Source organism: Anoplopoma fimbria, chromosome 3 (genome assembly GCF_027596085.1).
Source record: "Anoplopoma fimbria isolate UVic2021 breed Golden Eagle Sablefish chromosome 3, Afim_UVic_2022, whole genome shotgun sequence".
Lineage (NCBI taxonomy): Eukaryota > Metazoa > Chordata > Actinopteri > Perciformes > Anoplopomatidae > Anoplopoma > Anoplopoma fimbria.
This window is the reverse complement of record NC_072451.1, coordinates 26,737,863-26,756,268: the sequence shown is the minus strand read 5'-3', so window position 1 is coordinate 26,756,268 and position 18,406 is coordinate 26,737,863. Positions and strand designations below refer to the sequence as shown.

The window sequence follows — 18,406 nt, the reverse complement described above, 5'->3', positions numbered from 1 at the left end:
AGCAGAGTTTTTTTTGCCACAGAAGCTACGATCTGAGTGCTCTGGCCAGTTGCTCTTTCCCTTTTCTTCTTCTTGGCTTTCTCACAGCATAAAAAAATCCAAAAGATGTTTTCGCATCTTTTGTGAGTGCATATACAGCAGAGGGTTCATACAGCAGTGAGAATAAGCAAGTACTTGGCAAATAGAATAGGCAATCTCCAAGCGTTCCTGTGCATTGCAGTCTTTGGGTTCGTACAGAGTTCCGATGAAAAGCAAAATACTGTGAGGTCCCCAGCAGATGAAGAAGGCGGCGACAATACATAACACCAGCACTACAGTCCTGGACGTTTTTCTGTTTGAGGCCTGCAAAACTGTCTTGAGGATGGCAGAATAGCAGAAAACAATGATGGCCAATGGGAGGAAGAAGAGCAGTGACACCTGGAGATAATAGCCAAGCTTGACATCATGTTCATCAGAGAGAACCTCACAAAAGGAAATACCGCCACTCTCTTCCACCTTCACTTTGATAGCATCACTCAAGGACGCAGCCGTGCTGATGACCCAGGCAGCTACACAGGCTACAATTGCAAACCTCTGCCTCCTTACTGAGTAGCTCGGCATGTTGTGCAGCACCACTATTATGAACCGATCCACAGTCATGGCAGTCAGTAGAATGATGCTGCTGTACAAACCAACAATGTAAGCCGCAGTCATCAGCTTACAGGTAAACTCACCAAAGATCCAGTGGTGCAGCTGATGGACGGCCCAGAATGGGAGCGTGAAAGTGAAGATCAAATCAGAGCAGGCCAGGTTCAGGACGAATAGATTAGTAACATTTCTCAGGTTCTCTTGCGTGACGAGAACAAGAAGGAGAAGACAGTTGCCTGTGACACTGAAGATGAAGATCAAAATTTGGGAGACACCACTGATTGTTTCAAAGTTAAACATCTCATCACAAGGATACACCACATCATCGGTGGTTTCCACAAGTCCACCGCTCACTGTTGAGTAGGACTCCATTGTAGTTTCTTCTGGGAAAAATGGCAGAAAATAAAAATTGGCAAATTTAATCTAAGTAAAAACAGATGTCTACAACCCTTCAAAATGTATGATTTTAAAAAGCAATTTCTTATATTGAAATGAATAATTCCTTATATTGATGAATAAATATTTAATATGGAGAACAAATATGTACTAGGTAGGTAATCCCAAAATATGCAGAGCACTTACAGTCAATTCTAGGCAACTTACCCTGAATGATGGTGGTCACGTCTTGTGCTCTTTTGGGCTGTGGAGGAAAAGTCAGCAAGTTGCGGTTATATAAATATAACCGCAAACTCAAGGTTTCTCTTTTTGTTTCAAATTTAGTCACTGATTCTCCACTTCACGAGAAAGAATATTCTTTGCTGTTACAACATTACCTAGAAACAGTAGTGTTACGCCCACTGACCTAACTCTGGCCTCTTTATTGGAAAGCAACCACACCTCAATGTCATCAGGCCGTCAGTGGAGCTGCATATCAACCTCTGGATCCAGCTGCTGTCGTGATCAATGATACTGTGGAACCTGTGTTTATGTCATTACCCTCAATTTTGGCTGGTTAGTTGGTGGGGAGGTTTGTTAGTAACCGGTCTGGGTCCTTTTGGGGAAGCTGGGTAGGGGTTCTGTGCCATTTAAGTTGTTGTTTCTGTTTTCTCCTGTTTTCTAGTCAGCTAGGGAGCTCAGTATTGTGTTTTGGTTTGTTTCTGTAGGAAAGTTGTATTTCTCATTTTCTAGATTGTGTTGGGGTTTTGTTTATTATTTTGGCCTTAGAGACCCTGACGTCCATGCTGCCATTTAAGTTGGGTTTATTTCTGTTAATCAGTTTGTGATCAATAAATGTTACTTATCGTGCTCAGTCTTCCAGCTGCCTATCAAGTACTGTCAACTTTTGTCAAGGGACTTTCTAAGAGTTATGTTACTGGCTTCGTACCCCTAGACCATTAAGTAGGCCGTAACAAGTAGTTATGTAGTATTCTTTCTTGTTAAATACTTTTTTTTGCTTTGGGAGGAATCCAATAGTGTTTATGAAAAAGGACTTTACAATAGGGGTGAAACACATTTAGGATGCACTATGTTCGTGTTTACCTGCATGTAGTAGCAGCTTTTGACATATTTGATCTTTCTTAAAAGCCAATTTTGCAATAACCATAAAATATCTCTGTGTTGGCTTTCACTACTGATGCAATCCACAAGATAAACTCACGAAAATACCAATAATTCATAAGATAAGATAAGATAAGATAAGATAAGATTAAGATATTAGATAATCCTTTATTAGTCCTGCAGCTTTGCAGGCTTACAGCAGCATAGAGTAAAGTGCACACAAGAGACATAGTAGAAGAAGACTAGATAAAAAATAAAAAATAAAATAAAACAAGTATTATAAATAAGCAATAAAATAAAAAAAACTGTAGAAAAAACAACAATAACTGAAATATTATATTTACAGACAGAAAAACAACTATTTTAACTATTTTAACTTTTTTAACTATTTTGAACTTTTTTAACATGATTATCTTCATTTTCGTTTCTGCCTGCTCTCTGTTACTGTTGATGCAAGGGTTTAGGGTTTAGGGTTATGACTACAGTCCTTCCTCAAACAGTTTCCCCTCTCTGCACTTGCATTTGACCCTTAATGATCCAGAGCGATCTCGCAGCTCCGGATCGATTAGCTGCCCCTGAACGCATCGTGGATCGTCTGCTCCGGTCTGGCGGTCAGTGCGCGGTCCCGCTCCCTGAAGCAGACTCGCGGTCAGTGCGCGGTCCCGCTCTGAAGCAGACGCGCTTCACTCGCGATTCTTTTGTCGCGTTTCCTTCTCTCCCCCCACTCCCTCCTCCTGCTTTGCTCCTGTTGTGGTTGGACTTCATCAAATCAGTCAACATGGGCAAAAAGGAGGAAGAGGACATCATCAGAATCGCGAAGAAGATGGATAAGATGGCGCAGAAGAAGAACGGGGTGAGAATGGATGCTCACCTCCTGCTGAACATCCGGCTGCTGAGATGTGAAGCTAACGTGTGCTGCTGGTTAATCCTGCAGCCAGTCCGGTCCCTGAACACCGTGGTGTTAGCCAGTCCAGTCCCTGAACACTGGTGTTCCTCCTGTGAACCATACGCTCCCCGGCTCCCGTACCTGCACTAGTGGCTAGCCGCTAGCAGCTAGGTTAGCAGCTAGGTTAGCTCTGTTTATGTGGACGGCTAGCAGCTAGGTTAGCAGCTAGGTTAGCTCTGTTTATGTGGACGGCTAGCAGCTAGCCACATAGCAGCTCACCAGGCTAGTTTTGTGCCTTACACCCAAATAACATGCTCAATGTGGTCCTTTTAAGGATAACTTAAATGAAGTAGCAAATGTTAGTGAAGTAGCGAAATTTGAGATTGAATTAAACAATAGTGTTCATGATTTATGTGCGTTTTTGGGGGACTTTGGAAACGCTTGGTGTTAGCCGACAAGCTAATGTTGTGTTAGTAAGCTACATGTGACCTGAAGGGGCCACAGCTTAGGCTCGTTATCCATCACTGCTAGTGTTGAGTTAGAGGTGTCATTTGGTCTGTAAAGACATGTCACAGGACACAAGGTGATATATTTCAATAACCAATGGTCCAAAACAAAACAATACTTTGTATCAAAACAAATAATATATATATATTCAAAGCAGTGTTCAATTGAATATAATTTAAGACTAGGAGAATCAGCAAATCAATTGAAACCCTAGGACAAGCTATTGTTTATAAATTGTGCTTGAAAATTCACCCCAAACTTTTAATTTTCAACTCAGGTTCATTTTCTGTCAATTGGCCGGTCAAGAATAATAATAACGAGGCTATTTAACATCAAATTTCTCCAACTTGCAATTGAAAGATGACTGTTAATAGAGAGAACTCTACTAGAGTAATCTGGTGTAACGTTACTGTAGCTCAAGGTTCATAAGAGGGCACATCTGACCGTGCGCTCGCTCTCCTCTGCAGGCCGGGGCTTTGGACTTATTGAAGGAGCTGCGAAGCATCCCCATGACTCTCGAGCTGCTTCAGGTATCTTTGCTCATTTCTTCCTGAGGCTCACTGTCAGAGCACAAACCCTGAGGCATTGACACAGTGTCTTTCCACAGTCTACCAGAATTGGGATGTCCGTTAACGCCATTCGCAAGCAGAGCACAGATGACGAGGTGACATCCCTAGCCAAGGCCTTGATCAAATCGTGGAAGAAGCTTTTGGGTAACTATTGGCTTTTCAATTCTACTTAAACATGCGTGAATTGTGTTGGTATTTGTCATATTTCTGGAGAGATCTTTTGATGTCTCAAGCTGTTATGCTTGATTGTGTCGGAGCCAATCGGACCAATTGTTTGTCGCTGATTGGCTTTATGAAGTCCAAGCCAATTCTGATCCTTTGCTTATTGTAACACATCCCGCTCTGGGTACAGCAGCTGTCAAACATGTCCTGTTGGAGTATCTTAAGTTATTCTCATCTATTCCCAACCCAAAGTGTTGTAAATGAGGTGTTCAGCAGCACATAAAAATGAGCAGCAGCCAGCACGTTCAGTGAAGACGTCCACATTGATGGCATGCCTCAGCCAGAGAGGATTGAAGATATATTCTTTTAAAGTTTGAGTTATTGTTTAACATAGGAAAAATATATGATGATATTGTTCATATTTGATACCAATATGAGATGTCTATGCCCAACACTTTTTTATGGCGTGATTATAAACAAAACAAAAAAAATAAATGTAGAGCTGTTAAGCTGGCAAGCGTACAGACGTATTGACATTCCTTATTTTCATGTTGGTCTTCGCTGGTGTCGCTCTCTGCTGTTATTTTCTTACTTGCTTGATTCCTGCCACTTGTCCTCCAGATGAGCCGAGCAGTGGAGACAAACCTTCGGACGAAAAGAGGAAAGAACCAACGACGCCTGTTTCTCCCTCGCAGGGAAGCCCAGAAGCAAAAGAAGAAAGGTAACAAGAAAGATAATGTTGTACGTGTAGGATCATTACCGAGCGTTGACACGTTTGTTTGTCTTTTACCATTTGGCTGCAGTTGCATTTCGTCCCCTTTTTTCATGGTTTTTTCTTTTTCCCAGCAGCTCTAGCAGTAACTCCAGCAGCAAGAGTGAGCCTGGTGAAGTTTCAACCAACACATTGATCAACACCTTTCCTCGTGCCCCCGGCACCTCCGACTCTATCAGGATCAAGTGCCGAGAGTTGCTGGCCAATGCTCTACAAGCAGGAGGTAATCCTGTTTTTATAATTATTTGGAAATAAAAAGAGCAAAACTTTTGCACTCCAGTAGGACGACAGGTGCGTAGAAAAATACCTTAGGTAGACAATATAGAAAGAAAAACTCCTGCACACTGTCTTCTTCACTAGACTTCTTCACTTGACCTTCACCAGGTTATTTTACAAGGAAATGAGGACGCGTTTCCTTGTAAAATAACCTGGTGAAGGTCTACGTGCCGAAACGTTGTTACTAAAAGATATTCATACGCAAGTGAAGAAGACAGTGTGCGGGAGTTTTTTGTTCTATAATTATTTGGACAAAACATTTTCAGCATAGGATATCTGTTATTGTGGTTGGTTACTATTGGCTTTGTTTAAAGTAATTTTCAACATTTTATGCTCATCCTCTGACTTATTTTTCTTTTTTTTTTTCAGATGATCATATTGCTATTGGTGCTGATTGTGATGAACTTGGAGCACAGATTGAAGAAGATATCCTTTTATATTGGATGGACATTTTTTTTGAAGCAGATGTTAGAGTTTTTAAATTACTTCTATAGTTGCTTTTTCGATGCCAGTGATAAAAATAAGCCCATTAGAGCTGTGCCTCGTCATAATAATAAAATAATAATCTTATAACCTAATTTAGATTTAGGTTCAGGGACCCCAGCAGTCCGTGAATCTTGCTATAAATTATGAAATTGTGCTAATGAAAGAAGTGAATATCTACAGATGAGGACCAGTTGCCCCAATAAAACAAGCAAATGATGTCCGTTACTCCCTATGAATAAGACAGGTCAATTTGTCATGAATCATCACTTCACTCACTCTGATGCAAAAATTCCTATCAAATTGTCCTCAAGTAAGAGGCCTGATTACTATGATGTGATCCGTAACGCTGTTGTGATAGCTTCTCTTGTGCTTTTTTCAGAGCTTTCTGTCAATTATTTAAATGAGTTCATTATTTACAAATAAATAATGAACCTACATTACATCGGAGTAGTAAATGTAAATGTACTTATTTAAAGTCTGCTTTAAATAAGTACATTTACACATTAGGATTTCTAGAAGACTATCTCAGTCTTCTTGCTGTTCCTTTTCTGAAAGATTTTTAAGATCAGTTACTTGAAAAGTATAAATACTGTGAAGTTGAGTCCAAATTAATTTGAATGAAAATACCCTCTGCTTTAAGGTTTAAGTGGAATTAAAATGATTCCAGTTTAAATGTGTTTCTGTTTATCACGATGAATAGGTTTAAAGTATATAGGTTGAAAAGTTTTTTGAATATAAATAGTGTCAATGGCATCTAAGTGTACAAATGGTAGAAAGCATATGCTTAATCAGTGTTACTATAAAAAGAGGGTCCTCGGGAAATGTCCCCCTTGAAAGGGTCCCTGGTCTGTAATAGTCAGAAACTGGTGAAATACCAATTTCTAGTTGTTTCCTTTTTCCAAGGTAATATCTTTGGACTTTAAATTGCTTTTTTTTTTTGTCTAAATCCCTAAGGTACTAAACAGAGAAAAATAAATAATCCTCACAGGCTTAAAACAGAATTTGAGCATTTAAATCATCCAAATTCTGGCAGGATTTCATTTAGTCAGTTAACTTGTTTATCCATTAAATGTTTCAACACAAACAGACCAAAAAGGCCAGAATGTATCAGTATAGTTTTAGGCTCTTTTATAATGAAGCATAACAAATAAATTGCCGAATTGTATTCCTTGACCTGCCATCACTTATCTTTCAAGAGTTTAAGAACACAGACATGAAATACAAGAACCGTGTGCGGAGCCGAATCTCGAATTTGAAAGATATGAAGAACCCTAATCTAAGGAGGACTGTGCTATGTGGGAGCGTAACCCCTGAGCGGATGGCCAAGATGTCCGCAGAGGTTTGTGGCCTTTTGGAGGCTTTTTCTTAAAGATCCTGGAATTGGCACACAGTCAGTAGTATAGTTGTCCCAACACTGCTGTTGCAAATTCCTCCTAAATCTTTGCTTCCATGTTGGTATAACATCATCACATGGTGCATTTCTCTTGTTACATCAGTAAAAGATATAAAATAATGTAATTAAAGGCATCATAATTGACACTTCTGTTTTTGTAGGAAATGGCCAGTGATGAGCTAAGAGAAATGAGAAAGAATTTGACCAAAGAGGCTGTCAGGGACCACCAGATGGCCACCACCGGAGGCACTCAGACGGATCTATTCACCTGTGGCAAGTGCAAGGGGAAGTGCTGCACCTACACACAGGTACGGTTTACCATTTGTGCTTCATTTTAACTGCGAAGAGAAGGATTTTATGGTCGATGGTTGCATTGGTTTACAGGTGTCGTTATAATCATGTCACCACGGTGCCATTTACGTGGTTTGGTTAGAATAACACGACGCGTCGTTATATAGGGATGACTGCATTCAGTTTGATATGGTAATAAATGGGCTGTGCGTGTTTTTTTGTCATTTCCAGGTTCAAACTCGCAGTGCTGATGAGCCAATGACCACGTTTGTCTTCTGCAATGAATGCGGAAATAGATGGAAGGTATGTTGTTTGATGGTGGCTTCGTTGACTCAGTCGTGAAAGCAGCCAGCTAAGTGACTCGTTGTGGTTTTTAAGTTTGAGTTGCAGTTGCCCCACACATTATACAAGCATTAGCATTGCTTTGTTCCAAAATAAATTCCCCTCTCTCCATGCAGACTTCACTTGCACAGCTTTTTATTAAAAGTCCAACCTGTGCTCAACTCCATGCTAATCATCATTTTAGCAGAAACCTGCACCTGGTGATGCCTGAATGAACGACTAGTCGATTCATCAGTCTATTCAAGAAAATGTATCTGCAACATAATTGATAATCGATTAACCTTTTTCTATGGATTTTATTGCGCAGAAATGTCTTTCAAATCTGAAGATTTGCTGTTTTGTCTCTTTTATAGTATATTTGTTAATTGATTATTAATGGGGTTTGGACTGTAAGTCAGTCCTTTTATTTTAAATATATATTATAGACTAAACAATTTATTAATTTAATTTTAAAAAGTATTCATAGATTAAACCACAATTTAAATATAACTCACAGCCATTCTACATATATCTCTTATACTTGTTGTTGTTTATATAAATCCAGATATGTTAAATGTTGATATTTACAGAAGTTGACATAATGCATCTATTAAGGTTAAATGCTACATGTGTATATATTTACACTATGAATTTAACCACTGCAATTCCATTACAAGCGCTAAGTTATGTTTGGGAGTAGGAAAATTTAATAAAGAAATTGGATCAAACATAGTTTTAATTAAAAACCACATTGGTTTTTAATTAAACAAAAAAATGTTAAAGGCAGTCTTTGTTGATTTAAGAAGTTTTTTTCCTCCCAGGCATTTATGTATGACTTGACCATCACTGTTTAATGGAAATATTCCAGTATCTGGGTGTTAATTATCTTTTTTTTTATGTCCTAGTTCTGCTGAATCTGCACCGCACTCCGACAAGTAGCAAAATTCCTGGACCAGGTTGTCTCTCTGCAACAGATTGGAGCTTTGTATTTTGTTGTACACAACATGCCATACAAAGATGCCACAGGTTACCGTTTGAATAAATATCCTGTTCATAGATTGAGCTCATTGTCAGTTCCCCAAAATGCCCTCCCCCCAAAATCTTTTACTATTGTTATTAGTTTGTTTTTGATCACTGTCAGATATATGTGATATCGATCTTGTCTCATTCTCTTTTATCTGCATTTTTTATATGTAGTTTTAACACTTTGGACAATGTTGTTTTTGCTTTTCCCTCACAACATTGCATTGTTTTATTTAATTGCCCAATAAAAATGTAATCCATTTGATTAAAAAGAAGAGATTTTCATTAGGCTTCAGTCTCCTCTGGTTATGCGAGTCTTGAACATTATACTAATGCAATTAGGATCTGAGAGGACAAACACTGTGTGTGTGTGTGTGTGTGTGTGTGTGTGTGTGTGTGTGTGTGTGTGTGTGTGTGTGTGTGTGTGTGTGTGTGTGTGTGTGTGTGTGTGTGTGTGTGTGTGTGTGTGTGTGTGTGTGTGTGTGTGTGAGGAGTATACATGTTATTGGTGGAATATTCATCACATCAAAGTGAATGCTGATGTGTGCATATTAATCTGTCTAGGGACAGGATAATGTCATTGGCAGAACCAGGGAAGACACACAATTGTTTCCCTTTCCTCTAGGTTTTTATTTTTTTATCGCCAGGTGCAACCACTCCATGTTGACAGGCAGTTGTGCTGCCTTACCCTCACAAACTGAACCCAGATCAGTCACACAGGAGTAAGTCTGTTTGATCTTGATGAACTGACTAATTTAATCCAATATTAAGCTGTGTGCAACAAGTTTTTTCTAATTCATGGTTATAAGAAATGTTAATAAAATACGAAAATACATGAATTATTAATGTGATTAAACAATGTTAGGACCCCAAACTGAACATTTGAGTTCAATGGCCCCAAAAGTTGGGAACCACTACTGTAATGAACACAAAGACACTTGCACAATGAAAATATTTTTGTACGTGTTTGCCTTCTTTCTCAGTATTTACGGGGATTGCTGATCGATTGAACGATCCTTCACTGCTACATATCATTCGATGGGTGTCTGGTGGCCAAAATGTCATGTGATATATTTATTATTACATACATGTGAAGCTCCAGCCTGATCATACGGTATACGATCATTTAATCGTGACCCATAGTTTCTTACTAAATATTGAACTGGATATTTAAATCCATTAACCCATCTCAGCTAATGAACAATAGGAATTATAGTGGTGATTTTCTTTATCTAGATCTAGCTGATCTGTTTGTTTGATGGAGAAAGACCCTAATATTTTAGGCAAACATCATTCTTTACTGAACACACACATGCACAATGGTAGAGTCATTTTCCTAATATTACCTGCAAATCTTTATTTATCTGCTGATATATTAAAATCCTTAAATGCTTGCCACGAGATTAAGTGATCTAAGCCTTAGTACTTGGTTGTTAGATGTGGTTTTGTGATCAAATCATGCAAGAGTCAGTAAAATTATTGTGCTTTATTTTATGTTAATCAAAATGCCCACAAGTCATTATTTTCTCGGAGAGTAGCAGAAAAAAAACTGAAACCAAATACTGTAAACATTCACATTATTTGTTTTTTTAAAAATGTATTCTTCAGTAAACTCAGCGCAAATTAACACATTTCATATAGTAAACAGAAGAAGAAACAACATTTATAGGCATCACTCCAAACCATTGGCTTAGATTGTGTTTTGAGGTTGATCCGCGCGGTGTATCCATCAGCTCAAATTGCACATAGTTAGTTAAAGTTAACTCTAAGACAAGTAGAAGTGCCACCGCTGAGGACACGGGTTGGCGAGAAGTTCAGATCAAACAGCCCTATCCATTGATCGCGTTTGTCTTCAGTAAATAAAGACGTGTGTTGTCATCACCCTCTGCCATACTGTTTGGTAGCTCCACCAAAATTGGACCAGTGTAGTCACGACTAAGGAAACAAGACAAAACATGTGATAATTTGGCCAAAGAGGGGGACAATTACCAGTAAACTGGCCTCATGCTCCGGTAACCACTCTTACGGCAAAGAGTCTGAAAACAACTGTTGCCCATGAGAAAGATGTCATAAAATTGAATGTCAAGGCACTTCCCCATGTGAGGATCTTGTCTTTGAGTGACATGTTTGTGAGGCAACAAAGTAATTCAACTAAAACTATCAGAATACATTAACGTATTTAATACTTGGCAACTCCAATTTCAGTCAATGGAAAACGCCCTCGTTTAAACGTATCAACACAGTTTACGTGGTAGCTTTGGTGTTGCTGCTGACCTGGCCTGACCTACGCAGGTGACTCCACTAGCTGTTAAAAATAGTCAACCTCACACGCTTTCATTTACCCATCTGCAATTTATGAGTAATTAAAAGGAGTTTCCTATCTAGTTCCCACATAGTTTTATGTATTTAGGTTCTAGTTATTGGTAAAATCAAGAAAGTTGATACACTTCGAGTTAATTTATTTCAAACAATACTGAGATAAGCAATGATTTTTATTTTTATTTGTCTCTCTGCAATACCAGTTGACAGACATGTAGAATTAAAGCAGATATTTGTGGGAAATACGGTTACTTGCTTTTGTTAGATAAGAAAATCAATACCACTCTCAGGTTTGTATGGTAAATTTGAGGTTACAGCTAGCAGCCGCTTAGCTAACCATAGCATAAAAACTGCAAAAGGGGAAACAGCTAGCTAGGATAAAACAAATTAGATATCATGTTCTGGCTTAAGAGCTGCTAAAAGGCGAATTTAGTTACATTTAGACAGAGCTAGGATAGCCGTGTCCTCCTGTTTAAAGTCTTTGTGCTAAGCTAACCAGCCTCTGGTTGTAGCTTTACATTTAGCGAACATGTATAAGAGTTGGTTTAAATCGTGCAATTCTTTCAAGAAATTTCAGCCCAAAATTTGTAACAAATTACTTTCGAAACTTCCTAGAAATTAGAAGGAAATTAAAGACCCATAAAATAAACCCAAATTTCTACATTTTATGACAATGACATAACATTATAGTTGATTCCACAATAGAGCTTAAATATAATTTGAACTTGTTGGTTTTTCTGTATTGGCAATAAATAAAAAATACTTTATCTTGTAAATAGAATGACTTAGGTTTTGATATCACACTGGTAAAACTATATTCAAGGTGTTAATTGAGTTACACTTGTATAAAAAAAAATCTATCTTAAATAGGCAATCTTCTGTGGTTAAGACTGAGTGTAGAAAGTAAAAATACCCTTTCATAATTGATTTGTGTTTCTTATGGAAACAAATTGCACACCATGATCAGAGCCATTGTCACTTTCTGTTACTTCACTGATAACCACACGTTTTCGATCCCACACAGTTTTTTTTACACGAACTGGAGTTGCCAAGTTGCTGTCACAGGTACCGAAGTGTGAGGTTAGATAAGAAAACAGGGTAAAACCAAGGTAAGATCACACAGTACCCCACAAAGCTGCCTGCAAGTAGAGCTAACACGTAGCCTTTGACTTGAGCTTTGATTTTCATACGCAGTAAATAGAACCAGGCGTTTCTACATAAAATACCCACAATTCCATTTTTACTATTTACAAACTCATAAATATATATATATATATATATGTATGTATATATATAGTCTACAGTAGGAATCATTCCCCCCCCAAACAATCATACAAAAAACAACAGACCATAAAAAACTCTGAACACAAATAAAATAGATTATTTCTATCAAAAGAAATCAAAATAAAACAGAAAACAAAATGTATTCATATTCCTTTGGAGTGTTTTGCTATGTTGATCTGTAGCAGTACTTGTGATGTCGAGCCCTCGGGAGTTTTGAGACCTGAGTGTCTTCGGTCAGGTGCAGATCACAATAGCGCTGATATCCCTGGGAGGGGCCAGGCCCGAGGCCAGGTTCATGTAATCCTACACTGAACATACAAAGAAAAATTTAAAAAAGGGAATAAGGATATGGGGGGAGGGAGGGGAGGGGTAAAGAGAGTTAAAATATCACAGGTCATCACCACCCTAAGATTCGGGGGACTGCTCTGACAGAGTGTTGAGCAGGTTTTTGTAGGCTGAGGAGTTCATGTAGCGGGGATACGAGTCTCTTTGCATTAGTGTGTAGATCTGCAGCTGGGCGTCTTCAAACGTCTGCAAGTTGGGTTCCTGCATGTTCCTGTTGATGGACTCGCGCACGCGGGAGTCAAGGCTCACCTGGGAGTCAAGAATAGGGGTTGGAGTTAGGAAGAACAGCGTGTGCACATTTTCAATGAGAAACTTTCAATAAAAGAAAAGTTTGACCTTTTTGAGAAATAAGCTGATTTATTAACTATGCGTCAGTCAGTTAGCTTAGCTTAGCACAAAGACAGGAAATGGAGGAAACAGCTAGCCTGGCTCTGTCTAAATGTAACAAAATATACAGTCTACCAGCATCTCTAAAGCTCTATAATGATCAACTTGTGTTTCATTTGTTTAATCCATTTCAAACCAAAATGTGAAAACAGTCATTTGCCGCTTTATGTGCTGAGCTATTGCTTAGCTACGACGTGTAACTTTCAGCAAATTAAATACTTAGCAGATATATATTCGGTGGATTTTGTTACTTTTGGACAGAGCCAGGCTAGCTGTTTCCCTCTGTTTTCAGTGTTTTTGCTAAGCTAAGCTAACCAACTATATATAGAGAGAGACAGAGCGCAACACCTAATAGTGTAAAAACCACGCCCACCAGAGGGGAAAACAATATGCAACATGCTAAGAAAATGAAAAACATCAGATTTCAATATGTCACAGGATTATTTTAGCACCCTATGCCTACCAATGGTGCAGTCCATAACTCAAATGATGTTGGGATAGGACAAGTTAGCTAGCTAGTTACTGTTATTAGCTAAGGCACGTAAAAACATAATACTGCATAGCTTTCTGATTAAACGTTATACACATTCCCCAATTATTAAATTGAAATGCTGTCAAAGTGATTAAGCGTTACTTACAGAAATATATTAAGCCTTAAACTGACATTTGGACAAAATGCTTGCTACACATAGGCGTACTGGGTGGAAGGATCTCCCTTAGATGAACCATTCTGCTGATCCCTCACATCTAATCTCCTCTATCCTCAGTTTTCCATTGCGGCAGTTTATAAAAAAGTGTTTCTGGGCTTTTCACCCTGTTGGTAGTGCACCACACAGCAGCTTTGAGGCAGTTGTTTGCAAGCAGATGGAAATCAGAAGGAGTCACCTTCACACTATAGAAAGTCAATGGAGGGCAATGAATTGTTTTCCCCTTCAGTGTGAGCAGGACTTAATTGCGCTCTGTCTCTATCTTCAAAATCTTCCCAAAAATGTAAAACTATTCCTTTAAAGGCAGGGAGAATGAGGATATTGAAGAAACATTTGTCAGATATCATGAAGTTTCACACTTGAAATCAACACATTTTTAATATCAGCTAAATCAAGAGGTGTCAGACCTCTTTGGGCGAGAGAATGGAGATGTAGTCCTCATAGATGACGCGTGCCCTGTCCTCCACCGCAGTCTTATTGTCGTCTTTGCTGAACTCCTCACAGGCTAACCAGAAGAGCATGTTCTCCTCGCTGAACTCGGTGCGAAGAAATTGCCGGAAGGAGTTCCTACCCGCTGGGCAACACATTAGCTTGTCAAACGACTGCCCCCACGAGCACACCTCCTCCAGCGTGGGCTTCGGGCTGCAGAGAGCAACATGGACAACATGGGGGTGAGTGATTTCAACATTTGCTTCCACAAATATGCTCAGTAGATTTGGTGTTTTGTGCAGTGAAGTCAACTGACCAGTCTTCACAGTCTGCGGTCCCTTCTTTGACGTCATAGGAAGCCTTTCGGTTCCTTTCATCCCGGTCTTCATTCCTAATAGTGAGATAGACAGTTTATGAACTGCACTGAAGACATCTTTTTATCGTGATGTATATTATCTCATTTTACTGTACATTTTTATAAGTTACATTACAGTGTAACATAAACATTTACAAGCAAATAAAGCCACCTCTGTAAATAGAGTCATTTATATTCATCCCAGCAGTCTTAGTTAGTGAATTGATTAGTTGATTGGCGGAAAATTAATTGGCAACTAATTTTATAATCGATAATTGGTCATATTTTAAGTATATATACCCAAAAATGCAGGTTTCAGATTCTCAAATCTTAATATTTGCTGTCTTTCTTTGATAGCTGACTTAATATCTTTGGATTTTAGACTCGCAAAGGACATCTCCTTGGGTCTGGGAAATTGCAATAAAAATGTTAATTAATTAATCAAGAAATCACATCTGCAGATTATTAAATAATGAATATTCACAGCCGATAGATAAAATAGATATTCCGATGATATATACACATACACATTTACAGTTAATACGCATACTGTATACACTAGTTATATGTTTGCACATATTAGTTTAGCTTATTATCTTTGTTTAGCTGTTTGTGTGTATCTGCGATGTCTTGTAAATGTGTCTAATTTGGTTTGATTTTATCAACACTAAGCCAACTGAACTGCAGATATTTCAGGAGCTCCCGTTTCTCACATTGTCAGCATATAACTAACTGCTGTTTACATAAGGCTGCTGCAGGGTAAGTGCCTACAGATCACATGCAAATATATATCAAGAACATCAGACACAGAAGCTCAGGCTGTGCTGTCCTGTGTGCAGTAATGTCGGCCATGCTGCGCCACAACAAGCAAGTTCTCGGGTGGGTGAAGACCTACCAGGAACAGCTACAGCAGCAGCACCAGCAGAAGCAACATGCATTTGAGCCCCGTGGGTTGGCCTGGCCCGGCTGGCCCTGCTGGGCCGGTGCAGTTCCCCCGCTGCCGACTCCTGCTGCACCGACATCTGCCTCTTTCGCATCTCCATCCGCTCTGATCCCATGGGCTACAAACAGGGGAGAGGCACCGAGTTTAGTGTTTTTTAGATGTCAGGAATTGTATTTAACTGAAATTTTATCTTAGGGTAAGAAAATCTCTTGACCCGCGATGGATTTGTATCATAAAAATCTGTGCCAGTGCAATACAGATGGTAAGGCCAGCACTGTTACGACACCAAAGACCAGTGTGACATCCTGACGGTGCATCCATTTTACCAGCACTTTGATCACTTTCACCCAGTGAATTTGATTTATTTAATTTACCACTCACCAGTTGTCACCTATGTATGTGTCACTGTATGTGTGCTGCTGATGCTCTCTGGCAGGAGCATGTGCTGGCATGCCCAGAGGTCACACTGTTTGAAATGCTTTTTGCCTCATTCACAGAGAAAGTATGGAAGAAGAATTTGCACCCATCAAGCACATTTCAGCCCCTGACATCTCAAACCGACTGCATGTGCCCGTATACACTTCAACTACATGTGTAAAAGGGATGAATTGTTAATTATGGGCTCAATGTTCATAATCCAACATTTTGAAACATCCCATTTGTTGAAGGCTGAGCGTGAAAGCAGTCCATTAAAGGATTTGGAAATGCTCACTTGGCTCAAGGGGAGCAGTTAATTAAATACAGAAGGAAATAATGTAAATGTGTGTCTTTTTTTAATTTAGATTCTTACTTGTCAGGTGTCACTTTGCCATGCACCCTTAGGCTACATTTATCATGTCAAGGGAAAATTACTGTGCTTAAAATTGCAGTGTCTCAAGCGGTTTTTGTTTTTTTCCCAAGAGAATCTCTTTCAAGGATTGCAGGCCTATAGACAGACAGAGAGAGGCTATTCTCACAGAATGACTTCTTGTCTGCTTTTAACAAATGTGTCATCACCAGGTCAGACGCTGCCAAATCCTGTCAGATCATTTATGTAACAATGCTGTCGCTTCCTAACACACGGCATCATCCGGCTACTACCGACACAAGAAACGATGCTTTCATAAAAAAAGAGAAAAAATGTCAGGAGATTTGGTACATGAGAGGGAGGGAGGAGGGGAGAGGAGAGAGGAGGGAGGAGGAGGAGAGAGAGAGGAGGAGGAGGAGAGGAGAGGAGGAGAGGAGGAGGAGGAGAGGAGGAGGAGGAGAGGAGGAGGAGGAGGAGGAGAGGAGAGAGGAGGAGGAGAGGAGGAGGAGGAGAGGAGGAGGAGGAGAGAGGAGGAGGAGGAGGAGGAGGAGGAGGAGGAGAGGAGGGAGGGGGAGAGAGGAGGAGGAGGGGGGAGGAAGGCGCAGTTTGCAAATCTATCACCGCAGCATCGCTCTGTCACAGCCTCTCAGTGCACACACACACACACATATATATATATATATATATATATATATATATATATATATATATATATATATATATATATATATATACCCTATGGTCATCTCTAAAATGGATCCTCGCGGTTTCACTCAGATTCAGAGCTTCAGCTGCAGGATTCAGGATTCAGCGTCTTTCCAAATGGCATATTTCTGCGTTATGCGTCGGGTACTTCAGAAGCTCACAATTGCAACATTACTCCTGACTACAGCAGATGAAATGGGGGGATGGGGTGTGGTGGTCGTTTCCATTCAAAGGAAAAAAAAAAAAAAAATCATGATAACAGCACAATAAACCAAAGCTCTATCCTCATTCAGTCTTACCGTAGCAGCAACGTGAACGACACTGGGACGTAATGGTTCCTGAGCGGTTTTATCAGCAGAAACCATTGCATTCGCAACTCGCACCACAACACATCAGTGGAAACCACCATGGAGAACCGGAGAGCTTCTTCTGCCTGGACAACCACCGAACACACACTGCCTGCCTGTTAACCAGCCACTGCACAGCCACACAGACAGGACGTCTAACACGGGACCCGGCCTCACACACTCCCACCACATGTCCCTGCAATGATGCATCGCTCTGCCACCAGTACTTACAATTTCACCATGTATGCACAGCGAGAAGAGGTAATTCGTTGCCTTGATTACATCCGATGGCACATAAGGCTTTTTTTTTTCGACCGGCTGCTTCAAGTCAGTACGCATGCGTCTCCTCTCCAGCTCGTAGTAGCAGTGAAGAGCAGCCCGACAGTATGGCACAGTGAGGTCTGTACCCTGTACCACACACTGTTCAGGCACTGCAGGCTGCATGGTGGCAGTTTATCATAAAGGCAACGGACTAAATGAAGCCATTAAACTAACTCACCATGCAGAAAAAACCCATAAACTTCCCCTTGTACACTTGTTACATTAAAGCCATTAACAAACCCCCAAATATCCAGAAATATTAACACACACACACACACACACACACACACACACACACACACACACACACACACACACACACACACACACACACACACACACACACACACACACACACACACACACTGAGCCTTTGCCTGGAGTCGCTGTCCATGGTGCTGAAACAGCCAGAAGCTGTTAGACTGCAGCATTTATTTTGACTAAACCTCTCTGAAGGATGGCATGACTTTGACATCAATGTTAGATCTTTTTAAGTGTAGGCATACATTTCTACTGTGAGTTAAGTGTTTACACATTCCAGACTGATCCATCAATCAAGTGAACCAAACCTTGCCTTTTTATTTGTTATTTTGTAAACACTGCGTGACTTTTCATTCTCATGTCACATACTGCATAATCACACCCACACTAATACACGCAAGCTTTC

General features: G+C 39.8%; 3 protein-coding genes across 4 annotated transcripts; 1 reads left to right on the top strand and 2 right to left on the bottom strand.

Moving 5' to 3' along the window:
- LOC129089188 (chemokine XC receptor 1-like) lies at positions 1 to 1,257 on the bottom strand. Its single transcript, XM_054596570.1, has 2 exons — positions 1,231 to 1,257; positions 1 to 1,010 (listed from the first exon to the last, which is right to left on the bottom strand). The coding sequence occupies exon 2, from the start codon at positions 997 to 999 to the stop codon at positions 82 to 84; it is 918 nt and encodes a 305-aa protein (XP_054452545.1). The 5' UTR covers positions 1,000 to 1,010; positions 1,231 to 1,257; the 3' UTR covers positions 1 to 81.
- Positions 1,258 to 2,730: 1,473 nt separating this feature from the next.
- Positions 2,731 to 9,094, top strand: tcea1 (transcription elongation factor A (SII), 1). Of its 2 annotated transcripts, none has more exons than XM_054627643.1 (10): positions 2,731 to 2,977; positions 3,985 to 4,047; positions 4,125 to 4,230; positions 4,870 to 4,969; positions 5,098 to 5,243; positions 5,666 to 5,722; positions 6,967 to 7,121; positions 7,337 to 7,483; positions 7,698 to 7,769; positions 8,693 to 9,094. In XM_054627643.1, exons 1-10 carry the CDS (start codon positions 2,903 to 2,905, stop codon positions 8,699 to 8,701), a joined length of 930 nt encoding a protein of 309 aa, XP_054483618.1. In that variant the 5' UTR covers positions 2,731 to 2,902; the 3' UTR covers positions 8,702 to 9,094. The 2 variants fall into 2 exon arrangements, with proteins under 2 accessions (XP_054483618.1, XP_054483616.1); XM_054627641.1 differs by having other exon boundaries at positions 5,095 to 5,243.
- Positions 9,095 to 12,818: 3,724 nt separating this feature from the next.
- On the bottom strand, positions 12,819 to 15,694 carry rgs20 (regulator of G protein signaling 20). The gene is given in 5 exon segments (XM_054596582.1): positions 12,819 to 13,007; positions 14,260 to 14,494; positions 14,598 to 14,699; positions 15,532 to 15,628; positions 15,631 to 15,694. Coding segments are annotated over 5 exon segments (687 nt in total).
- Between the last annotated feature and the right edge of the window lie 2,712 nt (positions 15,695 to 18,406).

Excerpts from the sequence above, each read along its gene's own strand:
- LOC129089188 (XM_054596570.1), bottom strand. The coding sequence starts at position 999 with ATGGAGTCCTACTCAACAGTGAGCGGTGGACTTGTGGAAACCACCGAT.
- tcea1 (XM_054627641.1), top strand. The coding sequence starts at position 2,903 with ATGGGCAAAAAGGAGGAAGAGGACATCATCAGAATCGCGAAGAAGATG. Across the intron at positions 2,978-3,984 it reads TGGCGCAGAAGAAGAACGGG|GCCGGGGCTTTGGACTTATT; the intron begins GTGAGAATGGAT and ends TCTCCTCTGCAG. Across the intron at positions 4,970-5,094 it reads CCAGAAGCAAAAGAAGAAAG|CAGCTCTAGCAGTAACTCCA; the intron begins GTAACAAGAAAG and ends TCTTTTTCCCAG.